This window comes from Marmota flaviventris, chromosome 2 (assembly GCF_047511675.1).
Source record: "Marmota flaviventris isolate mMarFla1 chromosome 2, mMarFla1.hap1, whole genome shotgun sequence".
Classification (NCBI taxonomy): Eukaryota; Metazoa; Chordata; class Mammalia; order Rodentia; family Sciuridae; genus Marmota; species Marmota flaviventris.
Window position 1 is genome coordinate 160,855,332 of NC_092499.1, and position 15,037 is coordinate 160,870,368.

The window sequence follows — 15,037 nt, forward strand, 5'->3', positions numbered from 1 at the left end:
CCCAGGGCAATAACAGGCATTTATTTAACTTTCTCAAACCCAAGAACAACTTATTACTTATCAAACATAGAAAAAACTTAATGGATTTTGTTAGTGTTCCCATAGCTACAAAGTTCTAAATAAAAATTTTATGTACAGCATCAGCTGACTGACACTAGAAGCAGTTACTAAACACCTACAGTGACAATTTCCACATGTCTGGCTACTTCTAGGGGTTATGTGGTATGCCATACTGTCAATGAAATGGTAAGTGTGCTCCATCTTTACAGATAGCAATGCTTACTCCAGGTTAAATAATCACATGTGTATGCAGTTAGTGTTCAATATAAGTTTTTCCCCTTAAATGAAATATATAGAGAACCCCAATATGTAAAAGCAGGTTTTAGGAAATTGCATTGGCAGTGGTGACTGGCTAATATATATCCTCATTCTACATACATGCTGGGGAAATTACAGGTTACAGGAATATATGCAGTATGGGGATGGGGGGAGAACACACACAAATACAGAATTGTACAGAACAAGTATAAAGGTCTCTCTCAACCTTTACACCCCTGGGGATATGCCCCTTCTCTCCCTGTGAACCTTGGGGAAATGCTTAGCACATCAAGCCTCAATGCCTTCCAATCTCAATTCAAAGACTGGGCATTGTACCAGAAACACAGAAGTTCTACAAATGTGGTTACCAATCCTAATTGCCCTCTTTTCAGGTAAATAATAAGAGGCAGCATAGTTCACATGCCATTATCTAGCTCTTTAAATCTTAAATTTTCCTGGCTTTTTAGTAACAACACGTTTTCTTTCTTTTTAAAATATTTTTTTATAGTAGATGGACACAATACCTTTATTTTATTTTTATGTGCTGAGGATTGAACTCAGTGCCTCACATGTGCTAGGCAATCACCCTACCAACTAAGATAGAGCCCCAGCCCAACAACACATTTTCAACAAATTGATATTTCTTCTTGTGTTCAGGCCAACAACATATTTTCAATTAATATTTCTTCTTGTGTTCATATAGGTTTTAAGATTCAGACATATCTCCTCTTTTAGAGGAGTGAATAGCAATGAATCTGTCTAAACAATGAGAAAGTACTTAATATTCCTAAAAGGTATACTATCCTGTTTTCTTTCTTTTCCAGTACTGGGGATTGAACCCAGTGGTGCTCTACCACTGAGTTACACCCCCAGCCCTTATTTTTTATCTGGAAACAAGATTTTACTGTTACCCAAGCTATCCTTGAATTTGTGATTCTCCTGCCTCTGCCCCCCAAACAGACGGGATTACAGGTCTACACCACTGTAACCAACTCTAATCTGTTTTTTGAATACGGTGGTTCTTTTTCTTTTCTGCATATTCTTCTAGCCGAAGAAGCCACTTGGTCCAATACTGGGAACAGAGCTCTGCATCCATGAAATGTGGGTGGGCAGGGGATCCATCTTTGTAAGCTACCACAATCAGGCCACACTGAACCTAGAAAGAAACACAGGGTGATACCAGTATTTCTACATTAGGTCCAGAATTAGGTTTATTTTCTTCTTACTCCAGGGCAAACTCAATCAGTACTAAGCATAATAATTCTAACTCAGTTTCTAAGGTGGGTTGATCAAAGACTTCACCAGGACACATGGAACTCAAAGATGACAGATAAAACACTAAAGAATGGTCTGTGATCATTAAATAACTATTTAAACAAATGCCCAGAATGAAAGGAAAAACAGTGATACTTAGGTGAGACAAGGATAAGAGACAGCAGTGGGATAAAAATAGGGTAAAAACCAAAACCAGTGAAGCAGCTGTAAATAAACATTGAGCAAAGCTTTAAGTAAGTAGAGGTTCAGTGCCCTAACCTGAAAACTGTAGTTGGCATCATGGTTTATGGCACCCACATATGCCACAACTTGTAGAGGGTTGTCATATGTATTTTGGATAAAAGGCTTTGGTTTCTCTGATGTCTTCCAATCAATCACACACAACTTGCCCCTGAGGAGAAACCAAAGGAAGTCTTTGTAGGTAACAGTCCAAACTGAGAAGCTCTATTAGGTTAACTCTTCTGTACCATTTACTACTTAGTTTACCCAATGACCTCCTGTTTCTATTCACCACTTTCCAAAACTAGTTTCACTTCTTTAGGATTAGAAAGGCACGATACAGCTGGGCACATGGTTCAGTGAAGAGCACTTTCCTAAGGTGCATGAGGTCTTGGATCCTGAGCAATATAAATAAGAACCTCAGATGTGAACTATGTGGGCAAACTGAAAAAAAAAACAAACAACTTTTCTGCAGTTTAAGTTTCTAAACTTTCTTTGTTTTTATTTATTTTTATGTGGTGCTGAGGATTGAACCCAGGGCCTCGCATGTGCTAGGCGAGAGTGCTCTACCTCTGAGCAACAACCCTTGCTCTAAGTTTCTAAACTTTCTTGTAATTCCTTGGACTTGTTTAATAGTTGACAGATGAATTAAAATGTGATTTTGCTTCAAAATCTTCAGAATGAAACACAATATGTCAATAGTGAAGTCCCCATCATGAAAGATTATGTATCTTGGCACTTCAAACATTTTCTTGCTCAAAAACCAAAGCTGGGGTTCAAATTCATTAACAATCAATAGGCACTGATTCCTCTACTAAAAGTTTACATACAAGGAAGGGAGTCTGGGATATTGGGAAAATAAAAATTTCTTGCCATTTTTTTTTCTTTTGGTACCAGGGATTGAACTCAGGAGGACTTGACCACTGATCCACACCTCAGCCCTATTTTGTATTTTATTTAGAGAGAGAGGGTCTCACCGAGTTGCTAAGTGCCTTGCTGTTGCTAAGGCTGGCAATCCTCCTGTCTCAGCCTCCTGAGTCACTGTGTCCAGCCCGCTATTTTTTTTTTTTTTCCAAGGGAGGTGTCAGGTAACCAGTATACCCCTCCTCACTCCCCCAATCCTGGTGGGGGTCTTATTTATTTATTTATTTTTTTGGTATTGAGGATTGAACCCAGGTATATTCACCACTGAGCCACATCCCCATTCCTTTTATTTTTTGAGACAGGGTCTTGATAAATTGCTTAAGGCCTTGCTAAATTGCTAAGGCTGGTCTCAAAATTGCTATGCTCCTTCTTGCCTCAGCCTTCCAAGTTACTGAAATTATAAGCATTCATCACTGTGTCCAGCCTGGTGGGCTCTTATATTACAATTATAGATATTAAAGGGATTGTAGTGGAGAGATATCATTGGTGCTATCTGTTCAATCTGTCTTTTAAAACTTCATTTCACAATCAGAAGTTTGGCTGGGTGCAGTGGCTCAAGCCTGTAATTCTAGTAACTTGGTAGGCTGATGAAGGAAGATTGTAAATTCAAGTTCAACCTCAGCAACTTAGTGAGACCTTGTCTCAAAATGAAAAATCAAGAGGGTTAGGGATGTGGCTCAGTGGTTAAATGCCCCTAGTTTAATCCCCAATACCAATAAATAAATAAATAAAAATAAAACCGCAGTTTGTAGAGTAATTTTATACAAAGTATGTATGTTACTTTTGTGTCAATATAACGCTAGATAGCTACAACTTATGCAGGCTTATATAAATAGAACAGCACTTTCTTTCTTTCTGTTACCAGAGATTAAACCCAAGAGTGCTCAACCACTGAGCTACATTCCCAGCCCTTTTTATATTTTATTTTGAGACAGGGTTTCACTAGGTTGCTTATAGCCCTGCTAAACTGCTGAGGCTGGCTTTAAACCTGCCATCTTCCTGCTCCAGCCTCTTGAGCCGCTGAGATTATAAAGGTGTGCCACCCTGCCTAGCTAGAGTAGCACTTTCTAAAATAAAATAAAATAGGAATGGGGATATAGCTCAGTTGGTAGAGTGTTTGCCTCACATGTACAAGGCCCTGGGTTCAATCTCCAGCACCACTAAAAAATAAAATAAAATGTCAGATGTCTGAAGTCCTAGCAACTCGGAGGTGAGGAGGGAGCAAGTAAGTTCAAGGTCAGCCTCAGCAATTCATAAGCAAGACACTATTTCAAATAAAAAATAAAAAAGAATGGGGGGATAGAGCTCAGCAGTAAAGTGCCCCTTGGGTGCTGTCCCCAGCACCATTAAATAAATAAATAAATACATAAAACAAATAAGATGCAAGCCATATGTCATTTTAAACTTTCTAGTAGCTATGATTAAAAAAAGAAAAAAATAGGTATTTAGTATTTTATTTAACCCCAGATGTCTAAAATATTATCATTTCAGCATATAATTAATGTGAAAATGTTACTAATGGGGTGTTTTGCCTTGTTGTTGTTCTAAAGCATTGAAAACTAGTTTGTATATAGTCACAGCACACCTCAGTTTGTATTGCCCACTTTCAAATTCTATATAGCCATTTATGGGTAGTAACTACTCAATACAGGTCTAGAGATTTTATTGTCTTTATAGTTGTTTTGTAACATTGCCAAGTCTGAGAATCTACCTAAATGAGAAGAGAGCCCCAGTAACTCCATGAGGATGGTATTTCTAATTTTCACTTGAATAAATCAAAATGCCTCTAAAAAACAAAACAAAGAAAACTCCAACTTTCTGCCATGGACCACTGTTTATAGAAATGTACTATAATTATAGAAATTAACATTGGTTGGATATATAGCCTTAACCAAAATGCTTAGGACATTAAGTATTTAAGATTTAAGCCACAGGCACATGCCTGTAATCCCAGTGACTTGGGAAACCACAAGTTCGAAGCTAGCCTTGGAGGTAACTGGGTGAGACCATCAGCAATCTGGCGAGATTCTGTCTCAAGATAAAAAATAAGAATGGCTGGGGATGTAGCTCAGTGGTAAATTGCCCTGGGTTCAATCCCTAGTGCAAAAACAAAAATGAAAACCAAAAACTTCAAGTTTAGAATGTTTCAGATTTTAGACTATTTCACATTTCAGATGAGAGATGTTCAACCTGTAATGTGAAATATCTTAGTAGCATATCAAAGACTGTAAAACATTGATGAAAGAAGATGAAGACGACACAAATAAAATTTAAGATATCCCACATTCATGGATCGACAAAATACTATTAAAATGTCCTCACTACCTAAAGCAACATACAGATTTAATGTAATCCTTAATAAAATTCCAATGTCATATTACATAGAAATAGAAAAAAAAAATCCTAAAATATTAATTTGAATCTTCAATAGCCAAAGCAATTGAGCTAAAAGGACAAAGCCAGAGCATTGCACTTTTTTTTTTTTTGGTACCAGGTGTTGAACCCAGTGACCTTAACCACTGAGCCACATCCCTAGCCCCTTTTTTCATGTTTTATTTTGAAACAGGGTCTGGCTAAGTCCTTGGTGCCTTGTTAAATTTCTGAGGTTGGTCTTAAACTTGTAATTCTTTTGCCTCAGCCTCACAAGTTGCCTGGACTATGTAAGTGTACCACTGTGCCCAGCACCACACTTCTTGATTTCAAATTAAAAATTATATGCTGGGCATGGTGACTAACACCTGTAATTCTAACCAGAATCGGAGTCAGGAGGATCTCAAATTCAAGGCCACTATCAGGAACTTAGTGAGACCCTTCTGAAAATAAAAAATAAAAAAGGTTGAGAATATAGCTCAGTGGTAAAGTACCACTGGGTTCAATCCCTAGTACCAAATAAACAAATAAATAAATCAAGTTTAGTAATCAAAACAGCATGGTTCCAGCAAAAATAAGAGACACACCGACCAATGGAACAGGACAGAGCCAGAAATAAATCCATGCATTTTAGTCAATTGATTTAAAAAAGCTGCCAAGAACACAATAGGGAAAGGACAGTATCTTCAATAAATGTTTAAAAAATGAATATCCACTTGCAGAAAAACAAATCTGCATCCTTATCTCACACCATATACAACAACTGACTGAAAATTAAACACCTAATTATAAGACCTGAAACTATAAAACTTCTAGAAGGGGAAAAGTTCTACAACATTGGTCTGGGCAATGATTTTTTTAATATAACCCCAAAAACACAAGTAACAAAAGTAAAAATGACAAATGGGATCATATCAAATTAAAAAGCTTCTACTCAGCACAGGAAACAATATAGTGAATAGACAAACCATAGAATAGGAGAAAATATTTATAAACGATACATGTAATAAGGAGCTATTATCCAAAATATATAAGAAATTCAACTCAATAACAAGAAAACAAATAACTCCATTTAAAAATTGGGCAAAGAAGCCAGGCATGATGGTGCACGCCTCTAATCCCAGTGACTTGGGAGGCTGAGGCAGGAGAATCACAAGTTCAACGTCAGCCTCAGCAATTTAGTGAGATCCTGTTTCAAAAGAAAAAAATAAAATGGACTGGGAATGTAGCTTAGTGGTATAGCACCCTGAGTTAAACTCCCAGTACTCCCCCTGCCAAAAGAATTTTTTTTAAAAATATTTTTTAGTTGTCAATGTACCTTTATTTTGTTTATTTTTTATGTGGTGCTGAGGATTGAACCCAGTGTCTCACACATGCTAGGCAAGCACTCTACCACTGAGTCACAACCCCAAACCCTGCCAAAAGAATTTAAAAATTTTTTTTTTTTTGGCATGTGTGGTGATGCTGGAGGTTGAACCCAGGGCCTGATGCATGCATGCTAAGTATATATGCTATCACTGAGTTACATACCCAGCCCTGTCTTTTTTTTTTTTCTTTTTTAAGTTAAATTTTAACTAGAGCTCTATGGGCTACACACACAGATACTGCCCCCACTCCCCATCCTGTTATCATTGCTCACATGCTTTATTTGGAATAAGGGTGCCTGCAGGTTATAGCTACTCTTGGAATCTGGACTAACTGGGAAAAAACAGTAATAGCAGCAATTTTAAAACTGCAGGAAGCTTCAGTAAGTTTAGAATTCTTCCTATCATGTCAACAACTTAACAGGAAGAGAGTTGATTTTCAGGGCCAACAGGTCATGGTACTACGTTTAGGAAAACAGGAAAAAAGAAAAAACCCCAAAATAAAAAAAATTGAGAAAAAAGGAAATGTAAGAATCAAACTGGATCTATGGCTGGTATCCTGTTTGGAGAGAGGAGAAAAAGGAAAGGCTGGAAGGCACCATGCTGGGGATACTGAAAACTAGACTTTTTTTTCCAGCAGTTTGATTATGAAATACTGATTATCAAGGACTATGCATCTTTCCTTTCTGTATCTGTTATATCTCCTTCCCTGCACCCAATACTTTCACCTATAATATAGGTTTGACTTTAAAGAGGCAATGCCACAACACCTACAGGTATCCCTTGAAGCAGGGGTAATGAAGAAAAAGTAAGCTGGGTACACGCCTAAAATCCCAGTAAGTTGGGAGCCTGAGGAAAGACTGCATGATCAAGGCCAGCCTGGGCAACTTAGCAAGATGGTCTCAAAATAAAAATGAGCTGGGAATATAGTTCAGTGGTTAAGTACCCCTGGGTTCAATGCTCAGTACCAAAAAATAAAAATAAAAAAACAGGAAAAGAAGTATCTCTTGACAGGCACCATCTGTCCTACCTGACATTCACTCACCACCACACTGTGACAGAAACAATTTCATACTTACTGATACTCAGCCACACAGTCCAGTAGACCTACATACTTTAAGGTCTCATGCTGAACAGCGCTTTCAAGAGCCCGCACTCCACTGACATCTTTCAGAATATGTTGGATGCTTTCGATGTAGCCACATTTGAGGAGTTCTTCATCTCTCTCTTTTATGTTCCCCTGGGGTGAAAGTATGCTTTCCAAGGCTTCATGGAACTGTTTCCCTTGTAAAAAGATGTCTGAAAGAAAAATCAAGGAAAAAGAAGGAAAAAAAAGATACAAACAAAAACAAAGCTAATCTAAAAATCAATGCTCTAGACAACTCTGAATCATAAAACTAAAAGTCACATGAAAGTTGCCAGGCATGGTGGCACAGCCCTGTAATGCCAGCGAATGGGGGAGGGCTGAGGCAGGAGGATGACGAATTGGAGGCTAGCCTCAATAACTTAGAACCTTATTCAAAATAAAAAAATAAAAATGACTGGGAATGTATCTCAGTGGTAAAGCATCCATGATATTGGTTAAATCCCCAGTACCAAAACCCCAAATCCCAAAAAACAACAACAAAAACACACAATTCATAAAAGTTACCTTTAAGAGGCAACCCTAGCAGGGCACAGTGGCATAAGCCTATAATCCCAGTGACTCAGGAGGCTGAGGCAGGAGGATTACAAATTTGAGGCCAACCTTAGACATTTAGTGAGGCCCTAAACTTAGCAAGACCTTTTCTTAAAAAAAAAAATAAATAAATAAAAAGGACTGGGGAAGTAGTTTAGTGAAATACTCCAGTACCAATTAAAAAAAAAAAAAAAAAAGAGAGAGAAAGGGGCAACCCCTATGATACCAAAATTTAGCTTCTGGTGGACCCTAAGAATGTACTTTCAAAAACCAAAGGGATCAGATCTGTTTAGAAATGAAACACATTAAAATAAAATATTTCTAGTAGAATTAAGCCAAAGCTAGAACTGAAGATCTGGGGGTGGCTTGGGGGGGCTTAAGGACCACATCTAATTTATGGTACTGTCTGTGTAAGTACCCAATTTAAAGAGTTTTAACTGGTTGTAATAAAAACCATTAGAAATTTAGGGCACTATGCTTCTGTTTAGTTCTTTTTACAACTAAAACTTAAGACAGGCATAGATTAAAAATATTTGGATGTTGTGGAATTTGGATGGGGAGGTGAGAAGAATATGTGGCAGTTTTCCTCTGCACTTATTTATTTTTTTTGGTACCAGAATCTGCTCTTTTTAATTCACCCCAAGCAAAGAAAGAATTTTAAACTCAGAGAACACCTTTCAGATACACACAACAATTAGTAGGAGATAATATATGCTTGGAGACAGACCCTCATAAAAGGAGAAAAACAATCTCATCCAATAGGTAAAATTAAACCATGTTAAGTTTTTCAAGTTTGTTTTGCACTACTGGGGATTGAACTTAGGGTCTCACATATGCTAGGCAAGTGCTCTATCCCAGCCCTTGTCAAGTATATTTATGAAGACTTTGAAAGTTGAATTCTACCACTGGCAAAAAAAATGGCATTGCTTCTAGGAAATTACTTGGAGAATTAAAGATGAATTCAACTTAGTAAATAAATTATTCTATTCTACATATACTTTGCTCAATTTGGATTATTAGCCCATAGAAAGCTTACAAAAAATTTTAAGACTGATGGAATTAAAACCTAAAGAATAGAGATGTGGTATTTATCTATAGACTAGCTTAATGAATCAGAAGATAAACATGTTAAAAACAGGAAGAGGGCTAAGGGGAGTAGTTCAGTGATAGAGCGCTTGCTCAGCATATGTGAAGTGGCTGGTATTCCCCAGCAACATACATAAGAAAATGTTGCTTTATCTACTGCCATGCAAACAGGCAATTCATTCTTTGCTGCAGACCTGACCCGTGGCTAGATTCTTCAATATATGTAACCTCACACAAGGAAATCTAGACTTCAGAGTCCCTTAGAGTATGCGGCTCAGAACATCAAACATGACTCAGTTTATAAATTTGGTCTGAGATGAGGTCATGAATTCAATCCCTGGCACCAGGAAAAAAAAAATAATTCAAGAATAGATTACAGGTATCATCAAGTCAGAGTATTTATTCAATAAAGGAATGCAAGTGAAATGTTTTAAGTCTCAGTACAAGTGCATTTAAAAAGAAATCATGCATCGTCAATATTCTGATGCTAGAACTGGCAAGATAATTGATATTTTAGGATTAAAAAAAAAATTAGCGTTGACTGGAGGGTGTAGTTGTGGTAGAGTGCTTGCCCAGAACATGTGAAGAGTACCACTAAAACAAAATAAAAACAAATGAGTGTAACAAAAACAAATAAATTGGAATAAACTTCAGCCTTTTTCATCATGATCAACACTTAAATCTGAGTGTAACAGACTTTCTCATCCTCACCCTTCTTTTAAAAAGTGAACTGATACTTGGAAATTGCTCAAATGTTTGGAAGAAGGTGAGCCTCTGGGCACATCCCTATGCTTTGGGCTTTGGATCCACTAGAGAGAATTTATCAATCCAGTAGTATTCAGATTGCCTCTCTAGACCCAGTAAGCAATTTAGTGACTTTTCTCTTTCCTTCTTTTTTTCTCTTTCTTGACATGACACTAATCTGTATGTGATTGCCCCTATTTTCTTAAAGAGTGAATTGAAGGTTGATCTGGAGTTAACAGAAAAACACAGCAGAAAGCTCATCTAGATCAACAAAGTTGACCTTGAAATGCGCCCTGGGTTACAGGGGCACATTTGCAATCCAAAGAGAAATTCCTTTCCTTTACCTAGGGGGCCACCAGTGCATTTCCTTACTCTGTGCCAAGAGCTGCAGACCCTAGGCTCCCATGTGACCCAGCAGGTTTCTCCCTTTACAATTCTTAAATTACCAGTAAATTCAGATTCCTGAAAGTTGTTTAAGGAAAATCAAAACAACTCCTCATGAGGAACATAAATTCTAGTGGTACAAATACAAAACTCAGGTCATTAGAAGAGTTTTTTGGTGCTTATTTAGAAAGCGGAGAATAATTTCATGGTTATCTCTAGTTACCCATTTTAAGAAGGCAGCCCCTGAGCCTGGCATGCTGGTACATGCCTTTAATCCTAGAAACTTGGGAGGCTGAGGCAGGAGGATTACAAGTTCAAAGCCAGCTTCAGCAAAAACAAGGCGCTAAACAACTCAGTGAGACCCTGTCTCTAAATAGGGCTGGGCTGGGGATGTAGCTCATTCGTGTACCCCTGAGTTCAATCTCTAGTTCCCCTGAAAAAAAAAGGTTGGGGATGTAGTTTAGTTGTAAAGCGCCCCTGGGTTGATGTACTGGTCATACTTAATTTTCTTTAAAATGTGTGCATGGTTACATCATCTTTTCTAAAATGCTTGAGAATAAGTACACTACTTTTACCTTTTCAGTACTAGGGACTGAACCCAGGTGTACTCCACCCCTGGGCAACATCCCCAGCCCTTTTTATTTGGAGACTTAGAGGTCTCCCTAAATACTGAGGTCAGTCTTGTGATCCTCCTTCTTCAGTTTCTTGAGTTGCTGGAATCACAAATGCCACTATGTTAGATTATAAACACCATAGTGCCCCTATGTCTAGTAAGCATACTACTTTTAAAACAAAAAGAAAAGCGCTCATGTACCACTAGAGGTATATTTACTGATCTTGAGGAAGCAAGGGCCAAGGAATGTCTATGTAAAATTTAGTTTGAACAAAACATACACGCAAATCTTGCCACTGAGCTAACTCCCTAGCCCCACTTTTTAAAAATTAACTAATTATTTTTTTGGTAGTGCTGGGGATAAAAAACAGGATCTTATGCATACTTTTTTTTTTCATTTTATTTTGAGATAGGGTGTTTTATTAATTTGCTGAAGCTGGCCTTGAATTTGTAATCCTCCAGCCTCAGTTTCCGAAGTACCTGGGATCACAGTGGGTACCAAGACTGTCCTCATGGGACCAGCTAATTGGCTTAAACAAATCATTTGTTTTTGAATGGAGCTATTCTTACCCATCTAAGAAATTTAGGACTTGAAAGCTAAAGTTAATTTACTTTTAGTTCCTAATCAAGAATATCTGAATAATGGGCCATGTGTTCTGGCTTATTGCCAGGATCTTTAAATTTACGTCAGTTTACACTTGATCTACTGAACAGGTGTTTATTTGATTCTGATGCCTACCAAATGAGAATTTTATTATCAAGTGACTTTTTTCCATAATTAGGGAAAATAACCAATTCTGATATAGTTTGTAGCTTATAAAACAAATTAATTTTATGTTCATGTAGTCAAATTATTGATCTCTGTGCTTCAGTTTCATCTATGAAATGGGGAACTAGTTTATGTTTCACAGGATTGTCATGAGGATTGTGTTAATACATATGAAGTGCTATTTTATGCTAATTAAATAAATAGTTCCTCACTAGTAAGGTTAAAAATGCTTAATTCTGCCAGGTAAAGTCGTATATACCTCTAACCCAGTAACTTGAGAGGCTGAGATGGCAAGTTAGAGGACAGACTCAGCAACAAAGCAAGATCCTATCTCAAAATTAAAAAATGAAAAGGGTTGAAACTGTAGCCTAGTGGTAGGGAATCCCTGGATTCAATCCTTAGTACCCCACCCCCCAACAGAAACCATCTTCATTCTTTTGATACCAATGCTTTCTCTATAATCTAAAAATTATAGAACCAGAATTAAGAGAATTACTTGAGGTGTATTCTGCAAAGCCATCTTCTCCCAGCTCCAGAATCATTCGCTGTTTCCACCTCTCCAAATAGAAAACCTGTTGTGATGTCATGGTCTGCTGAAGTACCCGGGTCACACTTGGTATCATATTCCTTTGCAAAGGGATTTTCAAAGGCATTGAAGAATCATTTGGATCAGAAGTGTCATTTCTCTCTGGATTGAAGATGGGAAACCAGTTTCGTGGGACTCTTGCCCCCTTATCTTGCTTTGAGAGTTTATGTTTACTCACGGGTCCATATAGTAAACAATCTTCCTCAAACAATGATTCTGGAGTCTGGGCAAGGCCTCTGAATGACAAAACAGACCTTACTAAACTAGAGTATTTTGTTTGGTCCACTTCTTCATAAGGGTTTTTTTTCTTCCGGCCACATGAATAAAGGGAAGTGGAGAAATTCACAAGGGGAGCTGGCTCTACAGAAAACCCCTTTACACTTCTGAGATGCCTGCAAATGGTCTGAAATGCCTTCATCTTTGGATTTTTTTTTCACTTCTATCTCTGCAATGTCGAGAACCTTTTTTATTTTGTATTCCTATTAAAAAGAAAAGTGGTGTTAGATACCAGACCTATAACATATTTGAACCACCAGTGAAAGCTGCATCGGAATCACGTCGCATATCTAACTGTATTTAGTAAACCTTTTCGACGTGTTTGCAGAAAGCTATTTCCCATGAAAGAATCAATCCCAGAAAGGCTAGCACTTATTAAATGCCAACTAGTAGATAGTTTGGGCAAGACGCCCCTAATCTGAAGAGATGCGACGCTCAGGAAGGAAGGTTTTCCTGGGAGACCGCAAAACAGAACGATGGAAAGCGTCCTGCAAAAGCCGCGAGTCGTAGTTATGGATCTCTAAATATCAGGTTTTTTGTTAAATATTCTGTACGGATATTTCTTATTTAATCCTCACACCCTCTAAAGTGGGCATTATAGTGATGCCGTTTTACGGACGTGAAATTCGAACTTCTGAAAGGTGGCCTTGTTACAGGTCGGTGCTAGTAAGCCGCGGTCAGCAGGGCCCACCGACCTATCCGGACAACGTGGTCTCCTGCTCCACCGCAGGTGCAGACCCACGGCGGGGACAGAGCGCCTGTGGGCCGTGTGGGGAGAATGTGGCTCAGGGAAGAGTTACAACTGAAACAGAACGTCAGCTTACAGCAGGGTTAGTACCTTGGACGCCACCACGCTTTGTTAACTCCCAGGGCGCCAACACCTTCTCGGGAATCCTACTTTTATCAGTCCCGCGCTTTGGCCTGGAGTCAGGCCCCGCCCCAGGCAAGACAGCCCCGTCATGCACTGCGGCGCTCACGCCCCACCTCCTGCCCTTTCTCAAGCCTCCATAGGCAAGCAACCCATAGGGAGTCCCACCCCTCGTGCTGAAGCGCGGGCAACACCAAATCTCGTACTTTCTCTCTCACGAGATCTTGCATACGTCACCTCTCGTCGCCATCTTGGACTCGGGCTGAGCAATAAATTGCTTGGTAGAGGTTCGTGATCTCTCTGTCGAAGCGTGCCTCGCAGGAAGAGGGTCAGTGGCTCCGCTCCGCGTCGCAGTCCTCGGGTCAGCGGTCTCCGCGTGGTGCGGAGCGAGGGTAGGCCCCGCATTACTTCTTTGCCCGGCTCCAAGATGGACGGCAGCCGGGACGGGGAGGCCGCTCTAGGGGAGCACGTGGCGTGCCGTTTGCCTGCTCCCGGGGCTGCTGGGATGGTGGCGGAGTCCCAAGGCCTCCTGCCGCCGTCGGGCAGGGAGGCCAGCGGAGGCGGGGCCGCGGTCGCCCCTGAGAGGCGCCCCGGCGGTGGTGGCCCAGCCTCTTCTTTCCTCGCACAGCCAGGCGGCCCCTGCTCTAGGCCCGCGTCGCCATGGCCGCGGTTCCCGAGTTGCTGCAGCAGCAGGAGGAGGACCGTAACAAGGTGAGGTCCTCCCCTCAGTCTCCAGGACGGGAGGCCCAGTCGACCTCCCGGAGCCTTGTTCCTTTCTCCACCCTCTCCCAGGGGCCTGGCTGCTCTTGGACCCCAACCCTCCCCCCCAGTACCGTAACACCTGCGAGATCTGGTACCCCTTTTCTGCTCTGTTCCATCTGAAGACTGCCCGGGGTCATCCCGGTGACCCCCGATTCTCCCATTGGGGCGAGGACTACGCATGCTGGAAGGACCTTACTTAGGAACCACTCCTCTACTGCCTGATACCGATACTGAGTAGTCTCTTGGCCAGTCTCCTTGACTGATTCTCGAAAACCCCAGAATGTGTTTTAATATTAGAAGTTCATAAAACTTCCGTTGGTTTCCATTGGTGACTGGAAGGTGGACGTGAAATTTACTCATTATGAAACAAAAGTCAGTGGTAGTTTCCAAACTGGCGCCTCTCCCAACCCCCTTTAAGAAAAGGGTCTTTTTGGCCCAAACAACTGGGGAAATTCAAATCTGTAGCATGTTCCTTGCAACTTCGTAAACGCTAAATGCGTCCTCGTGGGAGTTGTGTAATTTTTAGTAGGTCTGAAATATTTACTGAGCTGCGCTTTTATTTTTAAATTCTGTGTATTTATGTAAGCCCCAGGCGCGTTTCTTGAAGTCCAAAAGATTGCAAATGCCATAAACTGAGGTTACTATAGCCAATTAAAGATTTAGAGGTGAGTCTCCACTCTTTATTGGTCCTTTACGTTTGAATTGTTCGGAGCCGCTATCTTAAATGCAGAATCATCATGTAGTTTTCTTGACAGAAAATTTTAAAAAGGAAATATAAAACAATTAGGCGCTCTCAAATTT

At 39.8% G+C, this 15,037-nt stretch overlaps 2 protein-coding genes across 6 annotated transcripts in view; one reads left to right on the forward strand and one right to left on the reverse strand.

Moving 5' to 3' along the window:
• On the reverse strand, window positions 1-13,767 carry Mgme1 (mitochondrial genome maintenance exonuclease 1). Of its 3 annotated transcripts, none has more exons than XM_071608706.1 (5): window positions 13,681-13,767; window positions 12,241-12,809; window positions 7,550-7,769; window positions 1,852-1,984; window positions 1-1,474 (listed from the first exon to the last, which is right to left on the reverse strand). In XM_071608706.1, the coding sequence occupies exons 2-5, from the start codon at window positions 12,746-12,748 to the stop codon at window positions 1,313-1,315; spliced, it is 1,023 nt and encodes a 340-aa protein (XP_071464807.1). In that variant the 5' UTR covers window positions 12,749-12,809; window positions 13,681-13,767; the 3' UTR covers window positions 1-1,312. The 3 variants fall into 3 exon arrangements, with proteins under 3 accessions (XP_071464807.1, XP_027775576.1, XP_071464808.1); XM_027919775.3 differs by lacking the exon at window positions 13,681-13,767 and adding an exon at window positions 13,445-13,532; XM_071608707.1 differs by lacking the exon at window positions 13,681-13,767 and adding an exon at window positions 13,431-13,512.
• Snx5 (sorting nexin 5) overlaps window positions 13,762-15,037 on the forward strand; it is a 23,199-nt gene continuing 21,923 nt past the window's right edge. The window contains exons 1-2 of one of the 3 annotated variants that reach the window (XM_071608702.1): window positions 13,762-13,866; window positions 14,103-14,185. In XM_071608702.1, the coding sequence (XP_071464803.1) occupies window positions 14,135-14,185 (51 nt within the window). In that variant the 5' untranslated portion in view covers window positions 13,762-13,866; window positions 14,103-14,134. Of the gene's footprint in view, window positions 13,867-14,002; window positions 14,186-15,037 lie in introns of those variants that run through there. The other 2 variants (XM_071608705.1, XM_071608703.1) reach the window with 2 other exon arrangements.

Coding starts and splice junctions, on each gene's coding strand:
- Mgme1 (XM_071608706.1), bottom strand. CDS start 12,748: ATGAAGGCATTTCAGACCATTTGCAGGCATCTCAGAAGTGTAAAGGGG. Junction 1,985..7,549: donor GACTGTGTGGCTGAGTATCA/GTAAGTATGAAA, acceptor GTTTCTCCTCAG/GGGCAAGTTGTGTGTGATTG. Junction 1,475..1,851: donor ATGCCAACTACAGTTTTCAG/GTTAGGGCACTG, acceptor GTTTCTTTCTAG/GTTCAGTGTGGCCTGATTGT.